The sequence below is a fragment of the Sinohyriopsis cumingii genome, chromosome 10 (assembly GCF_028554795.1).
Source record: "Sinohyriopsis cumingii isolate HCF-2022 chromosome 10, ASM2855479v2, whole genome shotgun sequence".
NCBI lineage: Eukaryota > Metazoa > Mollusca > Bivalvia > Unionida > Unionidae > Sinohyriopsis > Sinohyriopsis cumingii.
The window spans coordinates 2323196-2347442 of NC_142970.1; the positions used below are offsets into that span (position 1 = coordinate 2323196).

The 24247-nt window shown below is 33.8% G+C and overlaps 1 protein-coding gene across 1 annotated transcript in view; it reads left to right on the forward strand.

Annotated features, from left to right (window-relative positions):
- Positions 1 to 24247, forward strand: part of LOC149789493 (uncharacterized) — a 328072-nt gene that overhangs the window by 43245 nt on the left and 260580 nt on the right. Inside the window, exons 5-6 of the mRNA XM_089971520.1 lie at positions 6201 to 6376; positions 11750 to 11830. Coding sequence (XP_089827646.1) covers positions 6201 to 6376; positions 11750 to 11830 — 257 coding nt within the window. The remainder of the gene's footprint in view (positions 1 to 6200; positions 6377 to 11749; positions 11831 to 24247) is intronic.

A 24247-nucleotide genomic window follows, 5' to 3' on the forward strand; every position in this document is an offset into this window, starting at 1 on the left:
TAACTAAGAATATAATGACTGCATTACATAATAAATACAACATAACTAAGAATATAATGACTGCATTACATAATAAATACAACATAACTTAGAATATAATGACTGCATTACATAATAAATACAACATAACTGAGAATATAATGACTGCATTACATAATAAATACAGCATAACTAAGAATATAATGACTGCATTACATAATAAATACAGCATGACTAAGAATATAATGACTGCATTACATAATAAATACAACATAACTGAGAATATAATGACTGCATTACATAATAAATACAACATAACTGAGAATATAATGACTGCATTACATAATAAATACAGCATAACTAAGAATATAATGACTGCATTACATAATAAATACAACATAACTGAGAATATAATGACTGCAGATCTTTGCTCATGTATTAAACTAATTTTGTCTCAGTGCAAGATGTTTTGCTTTCCTTTATCATAGTTATCTCCCTTACATCTCATGTTTATTTCTTGTGTTTGGTTGCTGATGGCAGATTTGTAAATAAGAATTTAACCAATAATAAAACTATCCACACCTATTCAAATTTTCTCAGTTGTCCCTTACTGGACTTACGATGAAAAAATGTAACTAAAGATAATTATCATTTTGTTGGCTTTTATGGTTTCATACATGCATTTTATGCTCATATGTGGGATAAATAATCTCTGATTTTCTGACAAATAATTCTAGCAGAAACTTGTAAGCAATACTGTATTTCTTCAATCATAGTTTTGGAAGGCTATCCTTGTTAATTTTTGTGTGCTAGCCTATATGGAAGCTTGGCAATGATCATCCATGTGTCCATCCACACAGGAGATTATGGTCAGTGTAAATTTTTTATATCCCATATGGAGGTATATGCTAATCCTGCACCCATCAGTTCGTCTGGTACAATCTCCTTAATGCAATGAGTTCCCCTCCAGTTTTAGATGGATTCAGTGGTATGGCAAGAAGTTCTATCCTCTCCAAATCCCCCAACTTAATTCTGGTGCTCATTCCCAATTAAAAAAACTGTTTGATGGGAATATTTATGCCCCCAGTGAGTCGGGGCTTGCCCTCTCTTCACTTCAGTTTTGGGGCTTGCTGCTTGGGTGGTTGCTAAACCAATGGATAGCTTGCCATGAAACTTGGTAACTATTAAGGGTGTATATTGTCAGAAAAACACAATCTCATTAGCATAACCAGTCAGAAGGTTTTGATGGATTAACATAAAATTTCTAAAATATTATGTTCATCACCTGAAGATGAGCATTTCCACAAACCATTTCACTCCTGCAGTATTTGTGAGAGTTATTTCCTTTATATATTCCCACCATAAGGCAGTGTGTATTATGTTATGATGTTACCCATCTGTTCTTGCTTTACAAATTTCATTTCCTCAGAATAACTAGAGTTGTCTACCATATATGGCTGCCAAATGTTGTTGATAGCTTTTACTTGGGGTAGGGCAAAACTCTATTGATTTCATACTCAAAAGTTCAAATATCAAGGTCACTGGAACTGAAATAGGAGAGATTATTTCTGAAGAATAACTTGATTTCTCTGCCATCTACAGTTAGCTCATTTTTTTGCAGACTTGCACATTGGGTAAGGTCGAACCGTATAAACTTGGGCTTAAAAGGTGAGAGGTCAAGGTCACTTTTACTGCAATATAAAAATGGAATATGTACAATAATTTCAGCTCTTCATTATCTATAGTTACCAAATTTAGTGGATGGCTCAATATAGGGAAAGGGTAAGGAAGAGACCTATTGATCCTGGAACCAAGAGGTCAGAGGTCATGGTCATGGTGATGAAAAGAACAAATTTTTAGCCTTAGTTCTATATTACACAACCCAACTAAATCCAGTGATTGACTGTACTGGGCAAGGGGTATGAAAGAAGCCTGGTAATATTTGGTTCAAAAGTCAAAGGTCAAGGTCACAGTAGCTGAAATAAGAAGAAAGATAATGGCACAATAACATTGGTTTTGTTAAACAGACCTGGACCAAAATGTATGGATGGCTTGCACTTTGGGTAAGGAAAAAGCCTTTGATTTTGATGTCAAAAGGTCAAAGGTCTATGTTATTGTGGCTAAATGAAGAAAAATGTTTATGCATAGAAAGTTCAATTATTTACATAGAAGACTATTAAACATGTTATGGGCATAAAGTAATATACAAGGACTTTTTGTTTCATAGCTTAATTCAATGTATGATCATCATCCTTTGCACAGCATGATGATGCACGTATGATCAGATTGTTTTGCCACCACAATTTGTGTCAGAGTAGATTGTCATTGCAGTATGAAACTGTATAAATATTATGGTCATGACCTGAAGATGCAAATAGCAATAAATCACTTTGCTTCTGAAAATTTGTTTGAGTTATTGCCCTTGTTTCCTTGCTGCCTAATGCTTTGTCTTGTTACCACATCTACTCCCAGTTTTTGATGGATTGCCATGAAAGTTGGTGAATATTAAAGACATCACCTGAAGATGCAATTATTCAATCAATTATTTTGCCACTGGTTACAGTTATTGCATGTTTGGTTACAGTTATTGCATGTTTAGTTACAATTTATTGCATATTTAGTTACAGTTATTGCATGTATGGTTACAGTTATTACATGTTTGGTTACAGTTATTGCCATTGCAGTTGAATGCAGTGTGACAGAATCTTCTCTTACAACTTTTAGCTCACAAGGCCATATAAAGCGAAGGGAACTAACTGTGTCTGCTGTCCATCGTGTATTCACCCTTCAATAATTGCTTGTTACCAATCCATATTTTTCATCCAATTTCCGTTTAAAGAATGGAATATAGATTTATATCATGAAATTGAGAGCTGCACATTATTATTGATATACAAATTTAACATAGTATATTTTTATCATGGCACCTACCATGTTACTTTTTCACTGTACTGGTACTTAGTAGTTTTCATCAGTATGGAATGTACAGAAATTCTCAAGTAATCATTGTACAAATTAGTATGGAATGTACAGAAATTCTCAAGTAATCATTGTACAAATCAGTATGTAATGTACAGAAATTCCCGAGTAATCATGTTTTTACTTTTGATTTCCAAACACTTGTATTTCTCACAAATTAATTTTGAATATTACAAATATAATTATATTTGTGATCCTTTATTAATGTAAATATATCACATATGCCAACGTGAAATGTTGTAAAAGATATACAGGACAAGTCCAGCTTGGAAAAATTTCTGATTGAAACAAACAAAAATCACATCATTTTTTACTAGCATGTGTTAATGTGTTATGGACAACTGTTGCTTTGTAATACTGTGAATCATTGTCAGATTTTCAGGAAAGCAGTTGCTGTCAGTTTGAATTTGACATAATCTGTCATGTCAACTGGATATTTTCTCAGTGTTTGAGTAGATGAGGTTTATGTTTTGGCCTGGGTGTTGGCATCCCACTCTAAGTTTCCTTGCCTATGACAGTAGATAAGGTTTATGTTTTGGCCTGGGTGTTGGCATCCCACTCTAAGTTTCCTTGCCTATGACAGTAGATGAGGTTTATGTTTTGGCCTGGGTGTTGACATCCCACTCTAAGTTTCCCTGCTTATTACAGTAGATGAGGTTTATGTTTTGGCCAGGGTGTTGACATCCCTCTCTAAGTTTCCCTGCATATTACAGTAGATGAGGTTTATGTTTTGGCCGTGGGTGTTGGCATCCCTCTCTAAGTTTCCCTACTTATTACAGTAGATGAGGTTTATGTTTTGGCCTGGGTGTTGGCATCCCACTCTAAGTTTCCCTGCTTATTACAGTAGATGTGGTTTATGTTTTGGCCTGGGTGTTGGCATACCACTCTAAGTTTCCCTGCTTGTTACAGTAGATGTGGTTTGTGTTTTGGCCTGGGTGTTGGCATCCAATTCTAAGTTTCCCTGCCTATTACAGTAGATGTGGTTTATGTTTTGGCCTGGGTGTTGGCATCCCACTCTAAGTTTCCCTGCTTATTACAGTAGATGTGGTTTATGTTTTGGCCTGGGTGTTGGCATCCCATTCTAAGTTTCCCTGCCTATTACAGTAGATGTGGTTTATGTTTTGGCCTGGGTGTTGGCATCCCACTCTAAGTTTCCCTGCCTATTACAGTAGATGTGGTTTATGTTTTGGCCTGGGTGTTGGCATCCCACTCTAAGTTTCCCTGCCTATTACAGTAGGTGTGGTTTATGTTTTGGCCTGGGTGTTGACATCCCACTCTAAGTTTCCCTGCCTATTACAGTAGATGAGTGTTTAGAAAATTAAATCGTCAACCCTTCCAGCAAGCTCTCTGTTTTCAGTCTTTCACAGGGTGTCAGCCATAGTATATGCTTAATCATGACACATTATTGTTTAATGTTTAATAACTTATACAATAATTAACATAGCAAATTCATCTACTAAAAGGTACAGACCATTTGGGGGGTGGGGTGCAGAGGTTGATTGTGATTTTTCCTTTGAGATGAGACATTTTCTTTTCTTGTATCTATTATGCTTGTATGCCTATTCTCCATGCTTTGTTTTCCTACATAAGTCCCATTGCTTAAAGCCATGGCAAACAAATTGTAGTAATTAATGTACCTGTTGATAATAACTCTAGATGTATGTATTGATAAATGCATACATCATGTAATCTATAAGTTACACATCTCATATTGATAATTGCATACAGCATGTACACATCTGATATTGATAAATGCATAAAGCATGTAATCTATAGCTTACACGTCTCATATTGATAATTGCATACAGCATGTAATCTTAAGTTACACATCTGATATTGATAAATGCATACAGCATGTAATCTATAGCTTACACATCTGATATTGATAAATGCACACAGCATGTAATCTATAGCTTACACATCTGATATTGATAAATGCACACAGCATGTAATCTATAGCTTACACATCTGATATTGATAATTGCATACAGCATGTAATCTATAAGTTACACATCTGATGTTGATAAATGCATACAGCATGTAATCTATAGCTTACACATCTGATATTGATAAATGCATACAGCATGTAATCTGTAAGTTACACATCTGATATTGATAAATGCATACAGCATGTAATCTATAGCTTACACATCTGATATTGATAAATGCATACAGCATGTAATCTCTAAGTTATGCATCTCATATTGATAATTGCATACAGCATGTAATCTGTAGCTTACACATCTGATATTGATAATTGCATACAGCATGTAATCTATAAGTTACACATCTGATGTTGATAAATGCATACAGCATGTAATCTATAGCTTACACATCTCATATTGATAATTGCATACAGCATGTAATCTGTAGCTTATACATCTGGTATAATGAATGTAATCAACAACTTACCTTTAATGCAATCTATGACTTATACATCTGGTATTGATAAATGCATACAACATGTAATCTATAACTTACACATCTGGTATACAGAATATATGCATTGATACATGTATACAATATGTAATATGTAATCTATAACTTATACATCTGGTATGTTTGAATCCAGTAAATGTTCATTTTTCCTTTAAGTTAATGCACATGAGAGCAGTTTATAAAAAATAAATAGCTGAGTGGGACAGAATATTGTGCCAGACGATAGAGACTGGTGTCTCTGAACTATCATATATATGATGTAGTTGGTGTCTGCACAAAGCTTAATTTATATGTTGTTTATAACTCATCCAGGATAATATAGGTAAAGTTAGTTCACTACTGGGCCACAATATGCAATATATATTTTGAGTTTGTTTTTTGATTTTGAAATATACCAGTCATCATTAATGAGGATTAACATGGCATACTCCATGGCCCAGTTCTCAGATTTCATTTTGTACTTTTGAGGTTTGTTGCAGTCAATACTTTAAAACTTGGATATAAATATTAATTGCAGGTCAGTAAACATGCATTGCTATAATTAAGGAAACTCATTACATCCTGCAGTTGGTAATTTATCAATTTGCTGGCCTAAAAGTTCTGCAAGTGATGATGGAAAATGATATTGCTAAAACTTTGTACTTAGTAAACTTAAGCATTTGTGTAAACAACTGACATATAAAAAAATACAGACATTGCATTTCTCTGCTTTTTTATACATGCAAAATGAATTGACTTCTGAACCCAAGTTTTGAATATTGAGTCAAACTTTAAGTTCAGCTGGTACATTCTTATCTTTCCAGTAGAGATTGCAGTTGAGGATGGGCGAGCCACTAGAGTGTCAATCAAGGTGCTGAGCACAAAAGATGGAGTACAAAAAGAGGTCACATATGCCAGTCTGGATCGTAAGGGACAGGAAGAAGTTCTGACAGATCTACTTGTGAAGAGTGCTGTCCACTATGCCATCAAAAAACAACAAGTACTGATATTTAATTAAGTGTCAATGAAACAAACTTAGCGTGAATGAAATCTTTGTTAAATCTTTTGAGATTTTCAGTTTGTATTTGTATCTGACTGGTACTCCAGACTGTCTTGACTGAGTGTTACTTCTAGTGTTGACTGGCACTCCAAACCCTCTTGACTTAGTGTTACTTATAGTGCTGACTAATACTCCTGACCCTTTTAACGGAGTGTTACCTATAGTGCTGACTAATACTCCAGATCTCTTGGCTTAGTGTTACTTATAGTGCTGACTAATACTCCAGACCCTTTTGACTTAGTGTTACCTATAGTGCTGACTAATACTCCAAACCCTCTTGACTGACCGTTACCATATTTGCCGGCCTATAAGTCGATGCGGAGTATAAATCGAATCAGCAAATTTGGCCAACTTTACATCCTTTGTCCTTGTATAAGTTGATGCTGTGTATAAGATGAGGCCAGATCAACACCTCGGATTGTGTTTTTCACTTCGTTCCATCCAGCATCGCAAATTTTATCCTACCTGTAACTCAGTAATCTTTACAGTCATGATCATTAAAAGTAACTAAAAGTACCTAATTTGTTTCACAAGAAGTATTTTAAATGTATTATGTACTTATAGCTACCTATAATGACGCTGACCCAAAAATTTATTGAGTTACAGATAGGATAAAACTTGCAATGATGTGTGGAACTAAATTATAATTACTTCCGGTTTTATAAATGTTACAAATATCACTGTTTGCTATTTCAGATTACAAGCAATAGGGAAATTGCATCATTAGTATTAAAATGAATTTTTGGGGAGGGGGATTGGTGGGAGGGGAAGAGAGATACATATGTATTCCATCACATTTTTCTTTTTGCACCTCGTGATCAAAATCAAATATGGTCCAATATAAGAGAGAGAGAGAGAGAGGGCAGTCAGCTTTTCATGAATTATTTTGTTCTTTTGTTTTCACTTATTACCCCCATGTTGCTGAAGCTTTTGTCATAGAGAGAAAATATTAAAAAATGAAACAGTAAATATAAACTATGAAAATACAGACCTTACTCCTTCAGGGTTTAAATATTCCCAATAGTTATATCCATATAGTCTCCATTAGATTAAATCCCAAGAATGACCATTTTGCATGCTTATTTTCTTTGCAAGTATCACAACTTCTCCATTCCCAACAAGTAAGATTTTGTTTAAAGTGCATGTATTCTTCCTGTACTTTGGCGGCAATTGTTTTTGATCTTTGCTCATGCTAGATGTACTTTAAATTGCTGTCGGTTCCATCGACAAGTCCAAAAATGTCACTGGCTGAGAAATTTACAATAGTAACCATCTGGCATTTCCTTTAGCTATATGGTAAGGTATTCATAATACCCATGCGTAGCCTCATTTCCTCATTGGTAGCCTCACTAATCTGATCTGGTCTGCCGAATCTTGACCTCAAACAGGTGTTATCTCGGAATGACTGAATACAGCCATAGCATATTTTAATTAGCATGTAAATACCACTACAAAGCCATGTGATACTTGTAATAATGGATGTGGAAACAAAAATTAGAAAGAATCACTTATGTAGTGGTATTAATTGATAATGGAATATGGTACTGCAGGTCAGCGAACAATACAGATTTACAATTGTGAAGACATCTTTGTCTGGCTGTCTGTCTGTCTCTCTCGCAATGGGACATACGGGTTATTTGATTGTTAGGAGCAAGAAGAAAATTATGATGGAATATATCATTGTCATGGTTATTCATCTTCTAACTTGTAAATTCCAATGCACATAATATGTAATCAAATTTAAACAACGTATATTACAAACAACGTATATTACTGGCGCATGCTGCTTTAGTGCAATTACATCTCATGAATGTTAAATTTTAATACTGATGATCATGTCATTGTCTTAAATACTCAATGTGGGATCCTATATTTGTCCATTCATGATCTCTTCCCAAAATGAAATATTTTTCCTACTTTTGGAGAATTAAATTTCCATACAAAAATATGACAAAGCGATTCTGATGACATAATCCATATATATGTTGATTCTGAGTACTTACAGTGCTGACTAATACTCTAAATCCTCTTGACAGAGTGTTACTTAAAGTGCTGACTGGTACTCCAAGCCATTTTTACTGACTGTTACTTATAGTTGTGCACATAAAGGCTGACTAATAATCCAAATCCTCTTGACTGAGTGTTACATATGGTGCTGACTGATACTCAAAATCCTCTTGACTGAGTGTTAACTGTAGTGCTGACAAATACTCAAAATCCTCTTGAATAAGTGTTACTTATAGTACTCATGTTCCAAATCCTCTTGACTCTTACATATAGTGCTGACTGATACTCCAAATCCTCTTGACTGAGTGTTACCGCAGAGGTAGTCCTGGCTTTTAAAAAGCTGTCACCAAAAAAATCACCAACCTCAATATTTTGTCACCAATTTTCAAAAAGTGTTGCCAGAACAAGTAGTGTACATTTTTTCAAGTGTTAATTTGGTCTATTAATGTAACAGGCAATGAAAATTACAAAAGATGGGTTAGTTAATACTCTAATTGCAACAAGCATTAAAAGTTATCTATAGTGCTGACTGATACTCCAAATCCTCTTGACTTTTACCTATAGTGCTGACTAATACTCCAAATCCTCTTGACTAAGTGTTACTTATAATAATCATACTTCAAATCATCTTGACTGACTGTTACCTATAGTGCTGACTAATACTCCAGACCATCTTGACTTAGTGTTACTTATAGTGCTGACTGATGCTCCAAAATCCTCTTGACTGAGTGTTACCTATAGTGCTGACTAATATTCCAAATCCTCTTGATTGAGTGTTACCTATAGTGCTAACTAATACTCCAAACCCTCTTGACTAAGTGTTACCTATAGTGCTAACTAATACTCCAAAATCCTCTTGACTGAGTGTTACCTATAGTGCTGACTGATACTCCTCTTGACTGAGTGCTACTTATAGTTGTGCACATCAAGGCTGACTAATACTCCAAACCGTCTTGACTGAGTGTTACCTATAGTGCTGACTGATACTCCAAACCCTCTTGACTGAGTGTTACCTATAGTGCTGACTGATACTCCAAATCCTCTTGACTAAGTGTTACCTATAGTGCTAACTAATACTCCAAACCCTCTTGACTAAGTGTTACCTATAGTGCTGACTAATACTCCAGACCATCTTGACTTAGTGTTACTTATAGTGCTGACTGATGCTCCAAAATCCTCTTGACTGAGTGTTACCTATAGTGCTGACTAATATTCCAAATCCTCTTGATTGAGTGTTACCTATAGTGCTAACTAATACTCCAAACCCTCTTGACTAAGTGTTACCTATAGTGCTAACTAATACTCCAAAATCCTCTTGACTGAGTGTTACCTATAGTGCTGACTGATACTCCTCTTGACTGAGTGCTACTTATAGTTGTGCACATCAAGGCTGACTAATACTCCAAACCGTCTTGACTGAGTGTTACCTATAGTGCTGACTGATACTCCAAACCCTCTTGACTGAGTGTTACCTATAGTGCTGACTGATACTCCAAATCCTCTTGACTGAGTGTTACCTATAGTGCTGACTAATACTCCAAAATCCTCTTGACTTAGTGTTACCTATAGTGCTGACCAATACTCCAAATCATCTAGACTGAGTTACATATAGTGCTGACTAATACAACAAACCCTCATGACTGAGAGTTACTTACAGTGCTGACTAATACTCCAAACTCTCATTATTATTCCACAGAAACCAAAATTTTTGTTAGCAATAAGTAATACCATTTAAAGGGGTGGTCATCAAATTGTATTATTTCTAACCGAGATCTCATTAAATAATGACAATCATAAACTGACTTACCGATTTACATATTTGGCATATTTTGTCACTCAATTACTGATTTACACACTTGCCATATTTTGTCACTCACTTATCCATTTACACTCCTAACATATTTTGTAACTCAATTACTGATTTACACACTTGGCATATTTGTCACTTACTGATTTACACACTTGGTATATTTTGTCACTCAATTACTGATTTGCACACTTGGCATATTTTGTCACTCAATTAATGATTTACACACTTGGCATATTTTGTCACTCAATTACTGATTTACACACTTGGCATATTTGTCACTTACTGATTTACACACTTGGCATATTTTGTCACTTACTGATTTACACACTTGGCATATTTTGTCACTCTTATCAATTTACACTCCTAACATATTTTGTCACTCAATTACTGATTTGCAGACAGTCACATTTTGCCACTCAATTACTGATTTACACACTTGGCATATTTTGTCATTCAATTACTGATTTACACACTTGGCATATTTTGTCACTCAATTACTGATTCACACACTCGGCATATTTGTCTCTTACTGATTTACACACTTGGCATATTTTGTCACTTACTGATTTACACACTTGGCATATTTTGTCACTCAATGATTTACACACTTGGCAAATTTGTTACCTACTGATTTACACACTTGGCATATTTGCCACTTACTGATTTACACACTTGGCATATTTTGTCACTTACTGATTTACACACTTGGCATATTTTGTCACTCTTATCAATTTACACTCCTAACATATTTTGTCACTCAATTACTGATTTGCAGAGAGTCATATTTTGTCACTCCATTACTGATTTGCAGACAGTCACATTTTGCCACTCAATTACTGATTTACACACTTGGCATATTTTGTCACTCAATTACTGATTTATACACTTGGCATATTTTGTCATTCAATTACACACTTTACAATTTACACACTTGGCATATTTTGTCACTTACTGATTTACACACTTGACATATTTTGTCATTTACTGATTTACACACTTGACATATTTTGTCACTCTCTTATCAGTTTAGACTTTTAACATATTTTGTCACTCAATTACTGATTTGCAGACAGTCACATTTTATCACTCAATTACTGATTGAGGGACAGTCATATTTTTTCACTCAATTACTGATTTAGAGACAGTCATATTTTGTCACTCAATTACTGATTTAGAGACAGTCATATTTTGTCACTCAATTACTGATTTACAGACAGCCATATTTTATCACTCATTTCCTGATTTACAGTCATATTTTGCCAATCAATTACTGATTTACAGACAGTCATATTTTGTCACTCAATTACTGATTTACACACCTGGTATATTTAGTCAGATCCCAATGCTTCATTTATCTTCACTTTTTTATTTTTTACTTAACCAACCCTGACCCTCATAAGGAAACCACCCCCAAAATGCAAGTCATTTGCTTTTTTGCTCAAATTTCATTGAATAATTTTGGAGACTAGAAAGCCTATCTTGTGCTATATTTCTAGGAGTACATGGAAGAATACATGGATGGGGGAGGTCCAGCCCAGGTTCCAATTCCTGAATTTGATATGAAGAATGCTGTGGAGGTGAGTACAGAGCTCGTTGATGTTTTTGCTGTTGCCACATCTATAATGAGAGTCTTTAGTGTTAAATCCTCTTGTTCCATGTATTGGTTCTTTTGTCCACACATCAGAAAGTTTGAAGGTTGTAATGGATTGAAACACGATTTGGTTATGAGGCTTTGCATGAAGATGATGTAGGTCAAGCTTGACTTGCACATTTATCTTACAAAAATTCAAGTGAGTGATGACATCTATTTGATTTGGGATTTGGAACATTGTCCTTGCATGCTGAACCGAACCTTCTTCAAAGCCAACACATGGGTATTTCATATCCTATGGATACAGTTCACATAAAAGTTTTTGCAAATCTTATATGTGTGGTGTACAGACATATCGGCCTACAGAGCAGTGGTTTTATGTTGGTAACATTTAATGTGTATATATCCAGTTATTTAGTTTTATGTAGATCATGAATCTTAGTTTCAATATAGCAGTCGTTTAAGAAGTTTGTTATATAATGCTTTCAAAAACTTTCATTTTTAGCTCATATTGGTCATAAGGCCAACTGAACTTATGGCATGGCCATGTGTACATTGTTAATCATGAACTACTGTAGTATCATTTATTTTCGCTATGCTCAATTTTCGTGGTTTCTTAAAAAAAGGCATTTTCGTGGGTACTTAAATTATTGGTTTTGCCTATAAAAGTTTGCATATTAGAAGGTATTTATTTTCATGGTTTAACCTCTAGAAATATCCAAAATAAAGAATACAAAAGAATAAAACTATGCTGACACAAAAGGTGGTCACTTTAATGTTTAAAGCAATACTACCACCTGTATGAGCACAAATCAAAGACCTGGCAAGTTCAATACTTACATCGTGTTTTCAACCAAATGAATAACATCAGTCAAAGATGACGCAGTCAACACTAAAACAATACTTTCATCTCTATGAGCACAAATAAAACACCTGTCAAGATTAATCACTTTCGCCATGTTTTTGTTTGAGTGCTCAACATCAAAGAAAGCCAACACAGCCATCAACACTAGGCCAATCGGTTTTTAAAGAAGAATTAAAGTCACACTTCCATGAGTGGTATGCTAAACAGGTCATGGACATCATTAACGAAAAAGATGTTACTGGTGTCAATCAGTGCACAGTATTAGTAAACCTTGCAACCTCATTAATCAAGCCAGTTCACACTGAATGGACAATTGCAGCTCACATGACAATGAGTGAAAGACAGGACCTAATTATCAGTGGTTTTGAGAAAGCTGGACTTGTTTAATTTCAGCAATTTGGGGATTATTTACCTGAGAAGCATTTGTGAGTACCATGACACTTGATTGTCATGATGTTGATACAGTGGCTTTGTGCAAAAACCTTTGAAGTGTTAGCTTTAATACTGTGCTGTAATTAGTGTATATACAGAGTGTATCATTAATAATAGTGTTTTAAGAAATAATTATAGTATTTTACAGGATTGTTGTTCTTTTGGATTAAAAATGCATGGATAAAAAAAAATTTTCAGAAGGATTTAAATGTTTCAATAACAGTTGTACTCGATTGAAGGATCGATTTGAATAAGTATTCAATTAAACTTTAATATACTGTTATTTTATATTTTTCTTTCATTTTCAGTATTACTGTTGTTTGAATACCTTATGCTTTTATGCTTTTTCTCTATTTTCACTCTATCCTTATTTACCTCACATATTGATTTAAGGTAGTGAGTGTAAAATTACAGCTTTCGGATACCTTATCGAACATGTGTATTGAAACAGTATAAAATGATTCATAATTCTTGTTTGAAAAGGTTAAAATAAAAATAAAACAGAAACATGTAAAAGCTAATATTTAATTACCAGATTACAGTATTGACCTTGATTTATCAAAACTAGTAGCTATGTTAATCTCTAGGAATGAAGCACTGTGATAAAATGGGGGGGGGGGCATCATCCTGTGTGGCTCATTTTTCATTGGAAAAATTGATGACACAACAGTAGTTGTTGACTGTTGTGCATCCATCAGTTATTGCTGTTTTCAACTCATAAATCACCCAGTCATTTTAAACAAGACTTAGTTAAGAGAGCATTTTGTCAAGAAGACCTTCTAAGTTTGTACAGGCAATGCATTTCTGTCCACAGAGAGTAGAAACAGAATACATGACTTTTTTCAATTTATCTGCAGAACAAAATTTTACCATTTGAAAGAAAAAATTCTGGAAAAAAGACCTCACTAGTTTGCATAAATGATACTTTCAGATTTGTCCACCATTACTAAATACAGAAAACCTTAAAGCACAAAAATCACTGGAAAGGATTTTATCAGAGTTGACAAAAACATCTTTGTGATCAAGACCTTTAAAATTTATGCAAATGATGCAAGTCCATAAACAAATATGGCTGCCATTGCTAAAATCAGAAAAACCTTCAGATGACCTCTTCTCTACAATCACTGAACAGAATTCAAATTTGTACAAATAATGCCAATCTGCCGTTGATAAAAATAGAAAAACCTTTATATCAGTTTTTCTCCAATACTGCAGAACAGGAGCTGATCATATATTTAATAGAAACCATTCAAGTGTGAAGATGGTTAAAGTTATGCCTATAAATGCTTAAAATGTGGGATTGCTTTTTGACATGGGGTTACATACCAAAGACCCCTCACCTACTTGTTTACCCTCCACACACCTCTTTTAGGCAGTCTCCTAACCCCATATTTGATATTTCTGAATCTGCCACTATTGTGCTCATGGGAACTGGGTCATATACTTTACATTGGTACAGTCATACATGGGACATCGGTAAGGTCATACACTGACATCAGCAAGGGTTTTTTCTATCCAACTGGGTCATACACTGGACATTGGTAAGGGATTTTTCTATCAAAAAAGTGAGTGAATGGGTTGGGTTTTATGTCCCACCAACATGCTGCATGAAAGTCCTTTGGTTTGTTGGAGGCCCATATATGTTAAGTTGATTGACATATTATATTTTTATAAATCATTAATTTTTATCTTAACATTTTATACAATGGATATTTTGGCTGATAAAATGTGACTATTAATTTGATCTGCTTCTTCTCCATCACTTTCTTCTAGGTCAGTATACATGTATATCCATCAGTTTGGTACAATGCTGAAAATTATCTTTTTTCATGTGATGATCCAAAATGAGCACAGACATTTTTCCACTGCCCAATAGAGTCATATGTACAAGCAACTATAAAATAGCAACATACTTCTTGATTGGAGCTAAATTATGTTAGTATACCATTGTAAAATTATCTAAGAATTGAAACTGTGCATAAATTCTACAACATTTGGTAGGAAAATACATTATTTAGATTGTAACCTCCCAATTTCAGTTTGAAATGTCCAGATGGTTATAAAAATAGGTTCTAAAGTAAATGTAAACTCCATCTTTATAGTATTTGTTATATCATTGAGTGTATCTTAAGGTCATAAGTTTATAATGTGTGGAGTTCATTAATAGTTGAATCATGGACACACTGGATCACACAAAATGATGACAAAATCAACATAACAGGCTTTTAAATTACTATGTTAGCATGAAAATTACAAATCACTTGGTAATTTTGTGATTTTGGTCAGTTTCACATTATTATTGGAACCATTTGACAAAATGTTCAAGTAAGATTTTCTTATATAAATGTCCAGCAGGAAATAGTGTGTTAAGTAGTATGGGTGAAATGATACACCTGTGCCACAAATTCATGATATCATGATACACCTGTGCCACATATTCATGATACATCTGTGCTACATATTCATGATACACCTGTGACACATATTCATGATACACCTGTCACACATATTCATGATACACCTGTCACACATATTCATGATACACAGACTATGTATGATACAATGCATTATCAATACACATATTAACTTCATGGTTTTTCCATCCTTAGAATATCTGTCATTGATGCCCTGTTATGTGATATACTGGTTGCATTTCCAGTAGACAGATATAATACTTAGCATCTATGGTCATTCTAATCCATGACAAGACACACAAAAAATACTTTCAAACAGATTACCTGTTAGATGTCAGTGATTTGTATTCAATATATTAGGCCATATATGGCTGTTAGATGTCAGTGATTTGTATTCGATATATTAGGCCATATATGGCCGTTAGATGTCAGTGATTTGTATTCAGTATATTAGGCCATATATGGCCGTTAGATGTCAGTGATTTGTATTCAATATATTAGGCCATATATGGCCGTTAGATGTCAGTGATTTGTATTCAATATATTAGGCCATATATGGCCGTTAGATGTCAGTGATTTGTATTCAGTATATTAGGCCATATATGGCCGTTAGATGTCAGTGATTTGTATTCAATATATTAGGCCATATATGGCTGTCAGATGTCAGTGATTTGTATTCAGTATATTAGGCCATATATGGCCGTGAGATGTCAGTGATTTGTATTCAGTATATTAGGCCATATATGGCCGTTAGATGTCAGTGATTTGTATTCGATATATTAGGCCATATATGGCCGTTAGATGTCAGTGATTTGTATTCGATATATTAGGCCATATATGGCCGTTAGATGTCAGTGATTTGTATTCGATATATTAGGCCATATATGGCCGTTAGATGTCAGTGATTTGTATTCGATATATTAGGCCATATATGGCCGTTAGATGTCAGTGATTTGTATTCGATATATTAGGCCATATATGGCCGTTAGATGTCAGTGATTTGTATTCGATATATTAGGCCATATATGGCCGTTAGATGTCAGTGATTTGTATTCGATATATTAGGCCATATATGGCCGTTAGATGTCAGTGATTTGTATTCGATATATTAGGCCATATATGGCCGTTAGATGTCAGTGATTTGTATTCGATATATTAGGCCATATATGGCCGTTAGATGTCAGTGATTTGTATTCGATATATTAGGCCATATATGGCCGTTAGATGTCAGTGATTTGTATTCGATATATTAGGCCATATATGGCCGTTAGATGTCAGTGATTTGTATTCGATATATTAGGCCATATATGGCCGTTAGATGTCAGTGATTTGTATTCCGTATATTAGGCCATATATGGCCGTTAGATGTCAGTGATTTGTATTCGATATATTAGGCCATATATGGCCGTTAGATGTCAGTGATTTGTATTCAATATATTAGGCCATATATGGCTGTTCCATTTGATCAGATGCAGGACTAACTTCAGCCACCAGACAGGTATTTTGATCAAATAAATATCTTTTCCTCTTAATTTCAGTTTTTCATTATTTATATATTAAGTTTTTTTTTAACCTCAGTATGGAAACATAGTTTTGTAGTAGGGATATATTGTTTGAGAAAAGAAATTAAATTTGCATTCAACTTCTAAATTGTTGTATTTTAATTTCACTTGGTATTCTGACTTTTCTACATTTGCTGACTGGGTGATTGACAGGCATACAATTTTTACCCATCCATCGTGTACATCGGACTTGTATTTAAAACCATTCTCAGGCTTAAAATTACCCACTGGTATCTCCATTAACACTTTTTCCAGCTCCGTTAATCTGACGTACATAAAAAATTTCAAAATTATTGTCATCATAGTTATCTTCAGCTAGTATTTGCTGAACAAAATCGTTGTCTGAAGATGAACCATGTTGGGAATCAGCCATTTTGTGTTTTCTAGGCAGCCCACATTTTAAACACGCATTTGAGCAAGTTCATCCTATGACATAATGCTTGTTCCTGGGCACAATGTGCCAATCAAATTTAGTTTAACATCCATTTACATAATATGACTAGCAATGCAAATGGTGAATTCCAAGTCTAATTTCAACAATGCTGTAGTTTTGTCTCATCTGTCTATGGATTAAAAATATACCAAATGTTATGCTTACAATTTCTGAGAAAATAAATCATCCTCCTGTTGATTTCATGCAGGTATGGCCAAATGTAAGGGCGTTCAAGTTTGCTAGTCTGGCTAGTAAGCAGCTATCCTGTGCTGACACTGCAACGTGTCAGTGAATTTTACTTTTCGATAGGCAATTGGCTCTGACCATTGTACCACAACATCAGTGTCCAAATATTAAAAATGGGTGGCAAGGGTCAGAGGAAACTCCAACTACTTTATGCCAAACAAGATTTTGGGATAAAATTATTACGGTGGAATTGTTAGGGGGATCAATACCACATCATTTGGTGTTAATTTGTAGAGTTCATTTTAACTAACAAAGATGAGTGACTATGCCAGCAACAACTGTCAGATGAATTCTCAATTTAAACAATAACAAGGTAAATGACTAATAATTATTGATGACTGCTGAAGATTAAAATAACTCGCTTACAAGTATTGTTTTGTATCGATTTTCCACCATTTGTATCATGTGTATCAATATAGAAAAAGTATTGATGCCTCAATATATTGATAAATTGTTTCACCCCTGTTAATTAATCATGATTTTCATCTTCTTAAACTGTATTTCTACCTGGTTATAAAGCAACAAACATCTACCACCCCAATCACCTCTATTCATCCTTTTTATCTACCATCCAATTCACTTCTACTCATCCATTTTATTTATCACCCAGTTCACTTCTACTCATCCTTTCTATCTACCAACCAATTCACTTTTACTCATCCTTTCTATCTGCCACCCAATTCAAGAATACTGTTTCAGCAGTCTTGTCAAACTAAGGTGGTATAATAATAACACATTTAATTTTCTTATTTGAAATTTGTTAAAGAAAGCTGTCAAACATAATTTTATGTAATCACACATGTATGCAAATATGCAATTTGACAAATGCATGTGTTTGTATATGGGACATGCAGAGACTATCTGTAGTTATACCATATACGTCAGTGGACTAATCTTATTTTCATGATGCACTGAAAAATGAAATAAAAATAGATTTTTTTAAACATATAAAATGTTTATAAAGTTTTATTTGTGGATTTACAGGCTTTATCAAGTTGGGTTTTATTTGTGGATTTACGGACTTCATCAAGTTGGGTTTTATTTGTGGATTTACGGACTTCATCAAGTTGGGTTTAATTTGTGGATTTACAGACTTTATCAAGTTGGGTTTTATTTGTGGATTTAAAGACTTTATCAAGTTGGGTTTTATTTGTGGATTTACAGACTTTATTAAGTTGGGTTTTATTTGTGGATTTAAAGACTTTATCAAGTTGGGTTTTATTTGTGGATTTACGGACTTTATCAAGTTGGGTTTTATTTGTGGATTTATGGACTTTATCAGTATATATTTCAAAAAACCTGCAAATGACTATTATTGTTAGTAAAGATGTTTAAATATTTTCAATGATTATGAATTAAACATGCCAAAAGTGATGAGTTGCATGCTTTTCCAAAATTACTTGCTATCTGCAAAACATTTGGAACAAAAAAGAGACCTTTCTACTACAGTCTTAATAGATTATGACAATGACCAGGTATGACTACAAAATAGATTAAAATTATAAGACGTTGCTGGTGGGCTATGCAATCTTAATAGATTATGACAATGACCAGGTAAAACTACAAAACAGATTAAAATTTTAAGACGTTGCTGGTGGGATATGCAATCTTAATAGATTAAGACAATGACCAGGTAAACTACAAAACAGATTCAAATTATAAGACGTTGCTGGTGGGCTATGCAATCTTAATAGATTATGACAATGACCAGGTAAAACTACAAAACAGATTCAAATTATAAGACATTGCTGGTGGGATATGTAATCTTAATAGATTATGACAATGACCAGGTAAAACTACAAAACAGATTAAAATTATAAGACCTTGCTGGTGGGCTATGGATCAAGTTATATTTTATTTAAATTTATTTAGAACAAGTTCAGTGCTGTATATTTGTTCAAAGTGATAGAAAGTGAAAATGAAAGATCTTTTAAAACACATCACATGTTTGGGTTTTTTAAGTTCTTCCTGTACAATTTGTGGAATGTATTTCCATGTGCTGCAGACTTTTAAATATTGCTAAAGTTTGACTGGAGTTGTCATCATCAAGACAGTGCCAGTGTCCTGGTTTGAAAAAATTTGAATCCCCCTCCCCATTTTAAAAATTGTATGGTATTTCTCTAATGTCATTGGACTTGTGGAAGGTCCAGGTATCCATTGTGCATTGGTCTTACATATGATGTAGTATAAATAGAAAAACCACAGTCAAATATATATCTGAATAAATTTTTGATCCAAATTCTGTTTGATTTTTTAATGGATTCCCACTACTAAAAATAGAGAGTGAAGACTGCTCAATATTAGAATATAGCAGTATAATAAAACACAAATAGAACTCAAAGTAACTAACATAAGACTAACCAAACAATATTGGTAACACTTTGAAAAGCAAACTAATATCAGAGGTTATGTCCCTTAAGTAAGTGACAATGATTAAGAGGTGCTATGCAAAAGTGTGTGTGTGTGTTTTGGATTTTTAATGTGGTTTTTAAAATAATTCAGTCATATCACTATGATGTCTGCAGTGTGGTAGTTTATAGTGATGTCTAGCATTGGGTCATCTTGGTGTAGACATGTAGTATCTTGTAATTAATGATGACTACTAAACTAGAATCCATGGATTTAAGTTATTATTTTAGAGGGGAAAAAATTCATGAGTCATGTCTGACAGACTTACATGTTCTTTTATCATTAATTATATTTGATTGACAGCTGTGCTGTGAACTTTTATTGATAACAGTATCAGAATCTAGATCCAGAATTTTCCTTTACTCTAAAGAGATTTCACTAGTGCAGACTTTTAAACTTCAACTTGTAACATCAATCTTACCCTTGTAGTCAATTACAGATTATTTGGTATTTTGATCGAAGGGCAATTAGCAGTGATCCTGGACCATATACAGGTGCTTTGGGTTGTCCAGTTTATTATGACTGACTTGTGATATGACCACATTTGTAATGATAGTTTTATGTACATTTAATTGTATTGTGTGATAGCTTTATGTATATTTAATTGTATTGTGTGATAGTTTTATGTACATTTAATTGTATTTTGTGGTAGGTTTATGTATATTTAATTGTATTGTGTGATAGTTTTATGTACATTTAATTGTATTGTGTGGTAGGTTTATGTACATTTAATTGTATTGTGTGATAGCTTTATGTATATTTAATTGTATTGTGTGATAGCTTTATGTACATTTAATTGTATTGTGTGATAGTTTTATGTACATTTAATTGTATTGTGTGATAGTTGTATGTACATTTAATTGTATTGTATGATAGTTTTATGTACATTTAATTGTATTGTGTGATAGTTTTATGTACATTTAATTGTATTGTGTGATAGTTTTATGTACATTTAATTGTATTGTGTGGTAGGTTTATGTACATTTAATTGTATTGTGTGATAGTTTTATGTACATTTAATTGTATTGTGTGGTAGGTTTATGTAGATTTAATTGTATTGTGTGATAGTTTTATGTACATTTAATTGTATTGTGTGATAGTTTTATGTATATTTAATTGTATTGTGTGATAGTTTTATGTACATTTAATTGTACTGTGTGATAGTTTTATGTATATTTAATTGTATTGTGTGCTTGACCTGAGTCTTGCCTTACATGACTATTCTCATTTTTATTTTCAGGTTTGTTTATTTTAATAAACTTGATGGTTTTGCTTCTTTCTGTTACTTAGTTTAAGACCATAAAGTTGTAACAATACTGACATAAAATTAATTAAATATCAGCACATCATTTTATTTTCATGGGTAATATTTGTTTTTGTTTTGTGTATTAATAAGAGTGTGTTGTGAATGACACCCATGTCACCACTGCTTCCTAAAAATTTATTTCTTAGAGGTGGTATGTTTTGTGGTTTTGCAAAAATTTAAGTTTATATATTTATTTTATTATAGACCAAGCCTTTTTAATTGAGTTTTTATATTTGTTAATCAAAGTAATCACAAACTTATCTGATCTCTAAGGATTTATTTATTGTATAGCTTTCTCAATCTGAATATTTTTCAAAACAATTTTGCGTAAATTGTATTACCAAATGCATTTTACATTGTACTAAAGGTTGGTTTCCTTCCATACATGAACATTGTATAACAAGGCATTACCTTTTTAAAATGGCATTTATGTGTACTTGAATTTTTTTTACTGCTACTGATTCATTGTTTGTGTAATTAACTTCTACAATTCATAAAATGTAGGATAATGGTAATAAGAAATAATTCTTTTGTGTTCTGCCCAATGATGTGACTAACTGTATTGATAAGATATTGTTCAACCAATTAAGAATCAGAGGCAGGTAATTTAGACGTCAAATGCATGGCTGGATTTGGTTTATCTGATTAAGAACGATTGCCATAGACTTGTATAGTATTCCTTGTACATATCCAGTGTATGGTCTGACATGTACATCTTAGACTATATCTTCAATTCATGTTTAGCTCACTAGGAGTTCAGACATATCCCTAGGGGTTCATACATATCCCTAGGAGTTCACACATATCCCTAGGAGGTCACACATATCCCTAGGAGTTCATACATATCCCTAGGAGTTCATACATATCCCTAAGAGTTCACACATATCCCTAGGAGGTCACACATATCCCTAGGAGTTCACACATATCCCTAGGAGTTCATACATGTCCCTAGGAGTTCATACATATCCCTAGGAGGTCACACATATCCTTTATGACTGACATGCAGAACTTAATGGCAGGGTATTGTTTGGATTAACTTGCATCACAGATTCTTATCATATTGGTCTAACAAAGTGTTCAGTAATTGTTTTTTAGACATATTACAAACTACTTTTTGGTTTCCTGTGCATTCTGACAAATGTATGTTACATATTAAACACTACATTTTGTTTTCATGTGCATATTGATGAATGTATGTGTTCGTATCAAGACATATTGGACTAAGCAATACACAAATGTAACGCTGATGTTTTACATTACTAGGGGATACTGCAGTCATGCCAGAGATAAAATTACCAATTTTCTGACAGTTTAGAAAAGTATTAACATTTAATGGGTCAAAAGTAGACTGATTACAATGATCACTATGCTGATTACCAAACTTTGAGATGCCAACCCAGCATATGGAACCATGTATTGATAAAGCATGTGGGACCATGTATTGATACAGAATATGGGACCATTTATTGATACAGCATGTTGGACCATGTATTGACACAGCATATGGGACCATGTATTGATACAGCATGTGGGAACATATGTTGATACAGCATGTTGGACCATATATTGATACAGCATATGGGACCATTTATTGATACAGCATGTGGGACCATTTATTGATGCAGTATGTGGGACCATTTATTGATACAGCATGTGGGACCATGTATTGATACAGAATATGGGACCATTTATTGATACAGCATGTTGGACCATGTATTGACACAGCATATGGGACCATATATTGATACAGCATGTGGGACCATTTATTGATACAGCATGTGGGACCATGTATTGATACAGCATGTGGAACAATGTATTGATACAGCATATGGGACCATGTATTGGTACAGCATGTGGGACCATGTATTGATACAGCATGTGGGACCATGAATTGATACAGCATTTGGAACCATGTATTGATACTGCATGTGGGACAGTATTGATACAGCATATGGGACCATGAATTGATACAGCATGTGGGACCATGAATTGATACAGCATGTGATACCATGTATTGATACAGCAGATGGGACCATGAATTGATACAGAATGTGGGACCATTTATTGATACAGCATGTGTGACCATGTATTGATACAACATATGGGACACTGTATTGATACAGCATGTGGGACCATTTATTGATACAGTATATGGGACCATGTATTGTTACAGCATGTGGGACTATATATTGATGCAGCATATGGGACCATGTATTGATACAGCATATGTGACCATGAATTGATACAGCATATGGGACCATGAATTGATACAGCATGTGGGACCATGTATTGATACAGCATATGAGACCATGTATTTATACAGCATGCCTCAAAGGAGGGCATGATTAACAGAGTCAATACAGAGTAATTACCAGTGGATACAGGTATAAAACCTACACCAGTCTGAGAATAGAGAAAGACTGTAATACATGCTAATTGCCGCATGGAAAAAGGGAAATAGGAAGGACACCCCTACGAAAACAAATTCATGATTTCATGAACAATATTCATGAAAGTTCCTCAACTAAGTTCATGAACACTTCAAGAATTTTGATGAATGATGTACTTGAAGTTCATGAGTACACTGATGAACTTTTATGAACTATTATACTATCTTTGAAGTTCCTGAAATGTCATGAACTTAGATGCACCACCAAGATATTTCATAAAAATGTATATTCATAAAATGTTCATGAAAATTCATCATACAAACATCTTACAATATTAGTGAAATAT